The sequence below is a fragment of the Cornus florida genome, unplaced genomic scaffold, assembly GCF_030987335.1.
Source record: "Cornus florida cultivar Cherokee Brave unplaced genomic scaffold, ASM3098733v1 CherokeeBrave_3.0.0_Hap2_Chr04, whole genome shotgun sequence".
NCBI lineage: Eukaryota > Viridiplantae > Streptophyta > Magnoliopsida > Cornales > Cornaceae > Cornus > Cornus florida.
In genome coordinates, this window is record NW_026775574.1 from 90080045 (window position 1) to 90092035 (window position 11991).

At 40.7% G+C, this 11991-nt stretch overlaps 2 protein-coding genes across 2 annotated transcripts; both read left to right on the forward strand.

The window, feature by feature from the left end:
- Nucleotides 1-2420: 2420 nt before the first annotated feature.
- Nucleotides 2421-3353, forward strand: LOC132305325 (uncharacterized). Its single transcript, XM_059802985.1, has 4 exons — nucleotides 2421-2630; nucleotides 2769-2878; nucleotides 2947-3215; nucleotides 3259-3353. The coding sequence occupies exons 1-4, from the start codon at nucleotides 2421-2423 to the stop codon at nucleotides 3351-3353; spliced, it is 684 nt and encodes a 227-aa protein (XP_059658968.1).
- Nucleotides 3354-3770: 417 nt separating this feature from the next.
- Nucleotides 3771-5199, forward strand: LOC132305327 (uncharacterized). The gene is made up of 3 exons (XM_059802986.1): nucleotides 3771-3989; nucleotides 4559-4628; nucleotides 4733-5199. The coding sequence occupies exons 1-3, from the start codon at nucleotides 3771-3773 to the stop codon at nucleotides 5197-5199; spliced, it is 756 nt and encodes a 251-aa protein (XP_059658969.1).
- The last annotated feature ends 6792 nt before the right edge of the window (nucleotides 5200-11991 follow it).

Genomic DNA, 11991 nt, shown 5'->3' on the forward strand with positions numbered 1-11991 from the left:
ATCTGCCACCACATCATTTTGAAAACCGATGGATTCTATTGGGTGACTTTGGAGGGAAAAATCTCCCTCCAATGAAAGTCAGTCACCTAACCACAGTATAAGTCTTATTTTTAATTCTTTGATGAATTAAGAATAAAGTGCAACTCGGTTTAAGTCCGGATAAAGATACCAACAGCCCAAGCCGCTAGTGTTGAGATGACCCATTAACAAAGTCATTTGGACTAAGTTGCATTCGGCCCAAATGCGTTTAAAGAATGAATGACTCCTACTAAGCAAAAGGTTCATCACGAAAGGAAAGTTCTACAAAAGGAAGAAATCTGAATTAGTAAAGAATTGTATATGAAATTAATTAGAGGGCAAGTAAGGCGAGTCCTATCATAATTTTATTATCTTTTTGTATATAAATAGAGACACAAATCTCCAATAAAGATCATCAACCAATATACGCTTTTCTCTGAATAGTTCTTGTGACTTATTATCTCATATTTTAGTGAATTGTTTAATTTCTTTTTATTTTTTATATAGAGAGAAATTTTGCACTTATATTTTGGCGTCGTCTATGGGAAACGTATAGAAATATACTCCCACGGGTGATTTTAATTGTTTATGTTACTACGGTCTGGAATGTCAATCGGAAGGTCCACAGCAGCAGTTGATCAACAGATGGAGTTAATACAAAAGATGCGAAAAGAGTTCCTACAGCAGTTCGAAACACTTCGTCAAGCGAACGAGGCCAGCACAGCTCAGATTACTTCACTGCAGCAGAAGAGCGATGCCCTCCAAGCAGCTATGGCCCAGATTGCACTGTCGCCACCACAAGATGATGCAGCAGCACCTCCCCCCAACCAAAACATCCCTCCGGTTAACGAACCTCATGCCAATGAGGCTCGGCCTAACGAGGCTCGACCTAACGAAGTTCCGCAAGAGTAGAGGACAAGGACCAAAGTGGTCGCCTCGGACAACCATCCTCATCGCATGCAAGACGAACAGGTCGAGTCCAACCGTAAGCTTACGGTATGGTCCAATGGTATTCTAGATGGCACTGGTGTCCATGAGGCCTTTGATGAGAAGAGGCTCCTGAGGATTCAGACGCCTGCCAAAATGGCTAAAGAGCACAAGAATTCTCTAGTGAAGACTCCGTTCACCGATGACATATACTATGTTGACAGACCTAAGAAATTTGCCATGCCTTCTTTCATTAAGTTTGATGGAACAGGAGATCTCTCTCGTCACCTTGACCATTACTCGCAGAAGATGGCCCTAGACAACCACAATGATGCGTTCATGTGTAAGGTGTTCCCAACTAGTTTGACGGGAGCCTCATTGGAATGGTTCAAGAATAAGCCGCACAAGTTCATTCCAAACTATGAGACTTTGTGCACCATGTTTCTAGCACAGTACAGCGGAAACAAGAAGCAGAAGAAAACCATCTTAAGCCTCTTCACCATAAGACAAAAGAGAGGAGAAACATTATAGGATTTCTTGTCCAGATTCAATATGGAGGCCTTGGAGATAGTAGATTGTCATCCAGCGACTGCTATAAAAACGTTCAAGCTCGGCATGATTCAAGGAACTAAGTTCCATACTTCCTTAGTCAAATATTCTCCTCTGGACATGCAGACCCTCAATGCCAGGGCACAAGTTTACATTCGACTGGAGGAGAATGTGTCCCATCGAGCACAACATGCCACCCTCGTCGCAGTAGAGAATAAGCCTCAAAAGAAAGCTCTTAGCTCAAAAAGCCAAAGGAGCCAGCCTGCCTCAGCACCAGTCGTTCAGTTACCTGAGAAGAGGCAAAGGATAGAGGAGATTTTTACACCTCTCCGCACAACCCTGGCTCGGTTATTCCAAGAGAACAAGATACGATTTACAACCCCTCAGCCAATGAGATAGCCCTTGGAGCAAAGGGACAAAAGCAAACACTGTGCCTACCATAGGGATTACAAGCATACAACTAATGACTGTAGATCCCTTAGGCGTCAAGTAAAAAACATGATAACCAGAGGTGAGTTGGTAGACTACCTCACACCAAAGGAATAAGTGAGGCCTCAGGAGGTTAGCCCTCGGAAGGTGGAGGGAAGCCAAGTGAAGGTTATTCATGCAATACATGGAAGGTCAGAAGACAATCAAGAGTTGAAATAGGTGTACCGATTCAGACTTAGGGCTGCTCATAAGCTAAGGAGGTTGTCTACGGTGAACACAATTAGTTCAAGCAGTATTTTTGTTGGGTTCGGCGTGGAGATTTATCCCGGGTTTAACTTCCCCATGAGGATCCATTAGTCATCAATCTTCTGGTGGAAAATTGCATGATCAAAAGAGTTTTAGTGGACCCCGGTAGTAGTGCCAATATTATCACAAAAACAGTCTTTGAACAACTAGAGATCCCATCATCATCAGTTCGGCCCACATCAAGTCCATTAATGGGGTTCGATGGCACAAGGGTGGACCCCATCGGGGTAATTGATTTATCTGTTACCGCAGCGAAAAGGACATTGAAGGAAAACTTTGTTCTGACAGAAATCCACCCATCCTATAATCTCATTATGGGCAGAGGCTGGATCCACCAAATGAATGGGGTCCCGTCTACCCTCCACCAAGTGATGCGATGCTTATCTCCGGGCAGCAAAAAGGTTATTAATTTATGGGGAGATCAGATCGCTGCCAAAGAATGCTACACGCTGACGTTGAATGAGGCAAAAAAAGGGACTAAGTAGACTCGGCCAGAGCCAGAGGCAACCCTCGAAAGTACTGTCAAATAGCAATTACAGAGCCTTTTGCCTAAGTACCTGAAGGCAAAGGAGGAAGCCGAAGCTATAAAACTCAACGAGGAATCCCTCGAGACCGTCGAAGTTATCCTTGGCAATCCTCAGAAAGTCACGTATACGGGCTCTTCCCCAACAGCTGAAGAGAAGAAAATTTTAATTGATGTCATCCGATGAAATGCAGATGCGTTCGCTTGGGACCATTCGAACATGATTATGATCATTCGGACATGATTGGGATCAACCCTTCAATCTCATGCCACAACCTGAAGGTGAATCCGGCGTTCAAGCCAGTTAAACAAAGACACAGAAGGTTCACTCCCGAGCGCAATCGAATTATTACTGAAGATATGGGCAAGCTGCTTCAGGCAGGCTTCATCCGAGAAGTGCATTACCCACAATTAATGGCTCTCAAACGTGATGATGGTTCAAAAGAAGAATGGGAAGTGGAGGGTTTGCATTAATTTCATAAATCTCAACAATGTTTGCCCTAAAGATAGCTTTCCTCTACCCAAGATAGACCAGATGGTTGATGCTACCACTGGTTACGAGAGACTTACATTCCTCGACGCGTATTCTGGATACAATTAGATCCTAATGAATCCAGAGGATGAGGAAAAAATTGCCTTCATTACAGAAAAGGACACTTACTATTACAAAGTCATGCCCTTCGGTCTGAAGAATGCTGGGGCCACTTACCAGAGTCTTGTTAACAAGATCTTCGACGAGATGCTAGGAAAGACAGTTGAAGCTTACATTGATGACATAGTGGTTAAAAGTGTGAAGAAGGAGGATCATCCAAAGCACCTCCAGGAAATCTTCGACACTCTCAAGAAGTACAACATGAAGCTGAATCCTTCTAAGTGCTCCTTTGCAGTCTCCTCAGGCCAATTCCTCGGCCATATTGTTAATAAAAGAGGAATACAGGTACGCCCAGCTCAGGCTCAGGCCCTCATACAGAATCAGGAACCAAAAACTCGCAGAGAAGTACATGTTCTAACCGGTTAAATGACAGCTTTCAGCCGCTTCATCTCTCGATTATCAGATAAGTGCAAATCGTTCTTTGGTGCAATAAAATCCAATAACAAAGATATATGGGGACCTCAGCAGCAAATGGCTCTCAATCAACTGAAGCGCTACATGGATGGACCTCCAATTCTTTCTGCTCCACAGCCTAGTAAAACTCTCATCATGTACTTAGCAATCTCTGGAATAGCCACACGTGTCGTACTAATCAAAGAGGAAAGAATGAGTCAATACCTAGTCTTCTAGACAAGTAAGATGATGACAGATGCTGAGACACGGTACAGTAAAGCCGAGAAGATCATACTAGTATTGGTGTATGCAAAAAGAAAGCTTCGGCACTATTTCGAGTCTCATAGCATTGTGGTTCTCACTAACTACCTTATGTGAGCTATTCTCTCCAAGCTAGATTTATCTGGAAGAATTACCAAGTGGACAATCGAGCTCAGCTCCTTCGACATAACGTATAAACCAAATGTGTCCTACAAAGGATAGGCGTTGGCTGATTTTCTCTTAGAGTATGAGGATAAACCGGAAGATCGAAAGCTTCTTGAACCACAGTGGGAGCTTGGGGTCGACGGTTCCTCGAATCTAGCTTGTGGAGGAGCTAGAATCATTATTTTAACACCTGAAGGCACCAAGCTACAGTAATCAATCCGCCTGACTAACAACGAGGCCAAGTATGAAGCCTTACTTGTACGGCTTCGATTGGCTAGCCAGCTCCAGGTACGATGTCTAAAGTTTTTAGTGATTCCCAACTCATTGTTAATCAGGTGACAAGAAAGTATCAGCCCAAAGAGGATAGAATGAAAGCATACAAAAAAGCTGTAGAAAGTGCTACACGTGAGTTCGATCAGATCGAATTCCACCGAGTACCTCTAGAAGAAAACTCCGAAGCAGATTAACTGGTTACCATGGCATCTTCTTCAAATGAAGATTTGGTGCAGTTAGTGCCAATCGACACCCTGGACGAAACAACTATGAGTCCTCGGCAAGAGATGATGGTGATCCACGAGAGCCATGTTGGATGGATCTGTTGGAAGCTTACCTCAAGCAAGGAACTCTTCTAGACCAGAAAGCCGAGGCAAGGAAAGTAAGGTTCGCTATAGCCAAATACTCCATTATTAATAATCAATTATACAAGAAATTATTCTCAGGTCTTTACCTGAAATGTTTAAGCCCTAGTGAGACCTTCACAATGTTAAAGCAAGTTCATGATGGAGATTGTGGCAACCACTCCAGTGGCAGGTCCCTTACATATAAGATCTTAACTCAAGGTTACTTTTGGCCTTACCTGGCTCGGAACGCCGAAGAATATGCTAGGCGATGCGATAAGTGTCAGCGGCACGGCCCAATGAAGCATCAGCCTGCTGAAAATTTACACACAATGGCAAGTCCATGGCCATTTGCCTAATGGGGTATTGACATAGTTGGACATTTACCCAAAGCAGTCGAGTAGAAAGAATATTTGTTACTAGCCATAGACTACTTCACAAAGTGGGTAGAGGCAGAGGCTTACCCGAGTATGACTCACGAGCAAGTCAAGAGTTTCATGTGTCTATGTTGAGGAAGTATGAGCCGAATCCAATGCATGTTTTACGGTGGACAGATGATGTTGTTGATGAGGATGTGACTTACGAGGAAGGTCCAGTCCAGATTCTTGATTCACGGGAGCAGGTTTTGCGAACCAAGACCATTCCATTGGTTAAGGTCTTGTGGAGACATCACGGCACTGAGGAGGCTACCTGGGAGCTCGAACAGGAGGTTCGCTCTCGGTATCCCCATTTGTTCTCTCTTTCAGGTACAATTCGATTTCGGGGACGAAATCCTTTTTAAGGAGGGTAGATTGTAATGACCCGATCATTTTCCTTCCTTTCTTTTCTTAGAAATTCTTTTTTTTTTTGTCTTTTCCCTTTTTCGTCCTTTAGTCATTTTTCATTTTTCCTTGCTAAACCTCACTTTTTGTGCTCGGATTTGATTCCGGCTTGGCATACATCCATGATATTTCATTTCTATGATATCTACATTTTCACTTTTGTAGAAAAACATATTGGATGTTTACTTTTCTTGTAAAGTGCATGAAAGCATGACTTTTTGGTAATTAACCTAAACTTGAGAGGTTTTAGTATAATTATGCAAAGTAATTATTTTTCATCTTAGGGACCATTTTGTAATTTAATTTATAAGATATTTTCAAAAAGGACTTGTTTGTAATTTTCAGAAAGTGTGACAAGTGTCACACTCTTATTGGTCCACTTGTTGACATTTGTGTGAAAACACTTTGATGCCTTGGATGATGACATGTGGAGGGTGGAGATTCACCTACTTGTTGGCCTAGGATTGGTGCACTTGTTGGCATGGATGGTTGACAAATGTAGGTTCAATATTAATTCTTGGAAGTTTACATAGGATGGTGACAAGTGTAGGCTTGCGATTAAGCCTAGGAATGAACCATAGATTCATGACAAGTGTAGGTTCACCATTTAGTCTTGCATTGTGTGTGTGAGGGAGGTAGTGTAAGAGCACATAGTGAGTGGAGGATTTCTAGCCCTTCCACTCACCATTTTACACTTTATTATTTTCATTTTCACTTGTCTTCAAGAACCCTAACCTAGCCACCATTGGAGAAAAGCTTGGTTAATAGCTTTGACTTCATTTTTGGCTTCCTTCCATTCACCCTAGACTTAAAACCTTGGAACACAAAAGTTTCCTCTCACTCTCTCTTCATTAACCCTAAACTTGTTTTCCATTTTGAGCTTGGTTGCTTGGATTATAGAGATTCAATTCACTATTGAGGTAGGGGTGGTTGTATGTTTATCCTCTTTGGGTTTTATATATATTAGAGCTTAATATATATTGATTGCATGCCTTTTTTAAATTCTTGTACTAGCATGTAAATAAAGATTTTATATGCTTGACTTAGGATTGTGGATTAAAGCATGTATGTGACTATTAAATTGTATAGGTAGATTATTGTCTAATAAATTGCCTAATACTTATGATTCCATTGAGGTTTTATTATGGATATCTTGAGATTACATTTATGATGTTAAGTAATATAGATTTCATTGAAAGCTTAGTATGAAAATCTTATGTGTGGCACTTCTAGCAAATAACTCGATAACGTACACTATTACTCCTTTGCGTCTGTATCGCTTTCGCTTTGAACCCCATTCTCCTCCTAGTGTCAATCACTCTGTATCTACAGAATTTAATTAACATCAGCTTCTCCTAACGAACCGTAAAGAGAGAACAACGAATCCTATTATAGCTCTAAGCTTTTAAGAGAGGCAACGCGGAAGTCTTATAACGAAAACACTCCTAAGGACACTAGAATCTGGAGTGCTCTGATACCAATTGTGATACCCCGGATTTCCAGATGTGGGTTGGCCAGGCCCACGCTCGATTACCCGAGGATATCAAACCAATTAGCAATAAATGAACACAGAATACGATTAAGATAAACAGGAATAAATAAAACTACTGAAAAGAAACTAAGAACATAATGTAAAACTGAAACCTCAAAATAAAATTTTAGAAATAAGAAAATTATTCTGATACATCCAACTTCTTTATTTTTAATACAACTCGGGAATCCATCTGGTGGACCCCTAATAAACTCCAATACTAAAAAACAACAACTGAAGAACTCCAATGCTAAATCATGAAGAACTCCTATATCGCCGGAAGAATGAGTAGCCATCTCTGCTCAGCACGAACAAGCTCTAAGACCTGGAACCATCCGTTACCTGGAAAAAAAAATAGTGGGTCAGGCCCACGAACAAGTTCTATCCTAACTACAATCCAAACAGAGACCCGATACATAGATACATCCTAGATGTCTCAACCATATCTATATAGTCCGTAAAATATATTATTAAGTTTTAAATTAGTCTAATCACAAAACCAAACCTTTTTAGCAATCACATAAGCACTAAAGTAGAATTCAATTCTGGAAAACCTATAATTGTTTAGATCTCTTGGGACGATCCCTGCTCACTTCATACTTCATAGTATAAGTGTTTAATGGTTTTATAAATTTTAAAATCTAGTGCCCACTTGACATTATTTCTAAACCTAAAGTGTTGTGCATTATTTTGTGCACACACTCGGGTCGCACCAATAGAATCAAATTAAATTCATTTAAATCTCTAAATTTGAAAACTCATTCAAATGACTCCAATTAATTATATAACAAGGATCAAGTGAAGGCCATGCCATATACCAAGTCAAAAATAAGTTATATGTAAGTCACAATAATTATTAATTTCTCAAATTAACATTTAAACAAGCATACAACATGTATTTCACACAAAAGCAAGTAAGATCACTTGGAAAAATAAATTATAACACCCCCTACCTCACTAGAGAAGAGTCTCTCTAGAATCCAAGGCAAATCAACACAAAATGGTAAACTCTTCAAGGTTTATGTAGAGGAGGATGAGTGGAAGGCCCTCAAAAATCAAGGTCAAAGCTTAAGGCTTCAAGCTCCATCCATGGAGGCTAGGGTTTGTGGTGAGGAAGCTAATGACATAATGTGAAAAAGTGTGAGTGGAGGAATTAGAAATCCTCCACTTACTAGGTGATCCTACACCATGGTCAACACACACATCTATGGTCAATTGCACAAAAACCCTTCTTTAAAACCATAATTCCAAAGTGGCCCAAAAATTAATTGCAAGACTTAATTTAGAGCATACACTTGTCACTCATCCGAGCATCCATTGTAGGCTTAATCCTAAGCCTACACTTGTCAACCATCCAAGACAACAAGTGCACCTATCCTAGGTCAACAAGTGGTTAAATCTCCACCCTCCACATGTCCTCATCCAAGGCCTCAAAGTGTTTCCACACAAATGTCAACAAGTGGACTAATGAGAGTGTGACACTTGTCACACTTTCCGGAAATTGCAAAAAAAGTCCTTTTTGAAAATATCTTCTAAATTAAATTGCAAAATGGTCCCTAAGACAAAAAAATAATTACTTTACAGTAATTACACAAAAACCCCAAAAGTTTAGAATATTACAAAAAGGTTATGCATTTATACCTTTTACAAGAAAAGTAAACACTTAGCATGCTTTTCTACAAAAGTGAACATACACATAGCATGGTATTTAAATATCATGGATACATGCAAAACCAGAGTCAAATCTGAACACGAAAAGTGAGGTTATGCCAACAAAGTGACAACCGAGAAAAAGACGAAAGGTGAATAGTGTCACAAAAGTGAAAATGATTCGGTCCTCAAAGGAAGTCGTCAATCTACGAAAAAGAGTCTTGGAAACCATCCCTGAGTACTCAAGATGACACTAAGTGACGAGAAACCGAACTCAGAAAGGAAAAGATTAACGAAAATAAATAAATAAATATCCGTGAAAATCTGAGAAAAGGAAAGGAAGAAAAATGACCGAGTCATTACAGAAATGAAGTGGGTTAACCATTTAGCAACAAGAGTACGCTAAAGGTCCCCCTTCTCAGCTTTCAGAGCGTTTCTCTCGGTCTACATGACATTTTTCTCTATCTTCAGAACATTAAGCTCGTCATAGAGAGAATCTCACTCATTCTTTAGAGCATCCCTTTCAGCCCTTAGAGCGTCAGTCTCCTTCTCTGATTCATTCAGCTTGGCCAGCAACTCTAAGTTCTTGGCTTCGGTTGCTCTTTCTGAAACAACAGATTTGGCAAACCAAGAGAGAGGGATTTGATCTTCTTATTCGCAGTTTCGATACTCTTCTAGAACTTGAACATTCCAAATAAATTCTGCACAAATACACAATTGTTCTAATTAGTACAAGTGTTAAATAGTCAGAACAAGAAAAAAATAATAAAAAAGAGGAAAAACTACCTCAATAGCAGCTACAGGGAAACTGGTGTACATTTCATTAAAGGTCATTTTGTTCTAAACCTCAATGTCCTTGGGGGTCCAAAGGCCCTTGTAGAAAACAAATGAAATGATTGGGTCCTTGAACAAAGAGTCAGTGGGGGCAACAACTAACTCGTCCTCTCGTTAGAGCAAGGGACGCCACGGAACCACTGTAGGTGAAGAGATGGAGGTTCTGGTTAATTCACCCTCTGAAATCTTAACCTGGGGGGAAGGAAGAGTTGTGGTGACCCTAGAAGACCGAGCCCTTTGGGTTGGAGGAAGAGCACTCTGATCATGGCCACCTTCAGGCTGTGGTCTTTTGCCCAGGCTTTTCTTCGAAACGCGAGTTCGGACAGGGGAAGATCCCTCGACGTTCTGAGATGATCCCTCAGCGTTCTAGGGGGCAGGTGGAGAAGTTTCGTTTGAAACATCAGAGGGTTCGTTATTTGGTGTGACAGGTGAAATTTCAGCCAATGTGGATGTAAAGCAGTGATAGGCTGGGATGGTTAAAGTGGACACAGAGGTGGCTGGTGCAGCCGTGGGGGTGGCTATAGAACGCCTCCTCCTGCTGAAAGAAGAAATTTGGATATTCTCCATAGTGGTCCCAAGAATGGATATGTCCAAGAGGTTGTCCGGGGTGAGCAGGTCAGTGGCAGAAGGGATGTCGTTCAAAACTCTCTCCTTCAAAAGGTCAAGTCTAGCCCTGCAAATGCTATAAACCAATTCATCATGATTGATGTGAAGGCAATCACAAAGAAAAGTGCAGAAACAAGGAAGACAAATTTAACAAGGGCAATCGGTCAGATGTTTTTTATATTTCTTATACAGAAGGACAGAACACTCTCCGAAAGTGGTTGGGATAGGGAAAGTCCAACCGAACGGAGTTCGCCAATCTCCACTAACCCCAATTAAAAAAAATTTCCATCCCTTTTCAAACGAGAGTTTGTCCGTGCATATGGATCGTTTTTCAATGGGAAAAATGTGGAAGTACATATCGTTAGTTCTATTTTTGGTGACTCAGTAGCAAAGGAGGAGATCTATGATATTAAGATCTAAATTCCTATCACGATTTGAAATTAGGAGAAAAGAAGTTAGGATTACCTTAGAGAGTGGTAAGCCCTAATTAGCTAAAGATATAACAGAAGAATGGGCGTAAGGGAAATCTAAGTACATTCAAATGAAGAACGGATAAGAGGATCTCGCCAGGGAGGAGACCCTCCCCGAATCTCTCATCCAGGTTTGTGGGGTAGACTCGAAGGGAAACATTGTCAGGGGTGTTATTCCTCAAACAAAGAATATCCAAATTGGGAGGAGCCATTAAAAAAGGGATGAATTTTTCAGTATTTAGTTTCTTTCTTCTAAGGAAAATAGCAAGGGAAGGGAACTAACCTTAAAAAAGGGGATCTATAGAGAAACAACAATCACGGAGGAGAGATCACCAGAGAAGATAAGGGACGATCACCGGAGAAGACGAGGAAACTTTATCGGAGAGAATTGGTTATTGACGGAGGTAGATGAAAGAGACGATGCTTGAGGGTGAAGATGATAAGAGACTGTAAAGTGTTTAAAGTTTAGGGTTTTAAAGAGGAAATGGCTCAGCATCCAAGAGATCACAACAATGATGATGCATCGAGTCTCAAGAAGTGGGTCTTCGAGCCAACCGTTTACTTCCCCCTATTACCGCCTCGAGCCGTCTCATCATGATTAGGTACCATTAATAATCCCACCCTAATTAATTAGGGAAGGATTATGGGGGCAGATGAGGATACTAATAGTGGCCTAGGCCGGTATGACCTAGATTACTTGAAACGGGTCTGGAAAGAGCACATGGTTCAACCAAATCATCACCAATCAAGCCCAGAATCAGAGGATCAACCTGAAAGCCCAATCTCAGAGCAAAGGAAATGGTCCCATATCCAAGATAAGCCCAAAAGGTCAACCCAATGTAAGGGGTTAGTTAGGAAGCTTCTAGAATATTGTAACAGCCTATAAATAGACTGAAAAGAGGGGGAAAGGGGGTTGGAAAATTTCTTGAAGTGTAAAACTATTCTGTCCAAATTGAGAGAGAATTTTCTTGCATCTTCAATAATTCACCTTGCTTATTATATGAATGCATTTATATTCAGATATTATGTCTAATCCATTTTATCTGCTAGCTAAACATATTCAATATAATTGGACCTCATTTATACAGACTAGAAAAAGGAACTTAGATATTTTACTCACAACGTAAGGGTACAAAATGTGTTTACTACTCCCATACCTAATTCCCTTTTACTTTAAGATACCTAAGAGAACATTAATGCTTTTAATAAGTGAAATAAGGCAAATGATATGGCTCGGTG

What these genes read in the sequence shown, in the direction of transcription:
- LOC132305327 (XM_059802986.1), top strand. Translation starts at nt 3,771, where the DNA reads ATGACAGCTTTCAGCCGCTTCATCTCTCGATTATCAGATAAGTGCAAA. An exon ending in CTGGAATAGCCACACGTGTC is followed by an intron (nt 3,990 to 4,558) that starts GTACTAATCAAA and finishes ATTGTTAATCAG; the next exon opens with GTGACAAGAAAGTATCAGCC. An exon ending in AGCTGTAGAAAGTGCTACAC is followed by an intron (nt 4,629 to 4,732) that starts GTGAGTTCGATC and finishes GATTTGGTGCAG; the next exon opens with TTAGTGCCAATCGACACCCT.
- LOC132305325 (XM_059802985.1), top strand. Translation starts at nt 2,421, where the DNA reads ATGGGGTTCGATGGCACAAGGGTGGACCCCATCGGGGTAATTGATTTA. An exon ending in TATCTCCGGGCAGCAAAAAG is followed by an intron (nt 2,631 to 2,768) that starts GTTATTAATTTA and finishes TAGCAATTACAG; the next exon opens with AGCCTTTTGCCTAAGTACCT. An exon ending in AGAAGAATGGGAAGTGGAGG is followed by an intron (nt 3,216 to 3,258) that starts GTTTGCATTAAT and finishes TTTGCCCTAAAG; the next exon opens with ATAGCTTTCCTCTACCCAAG.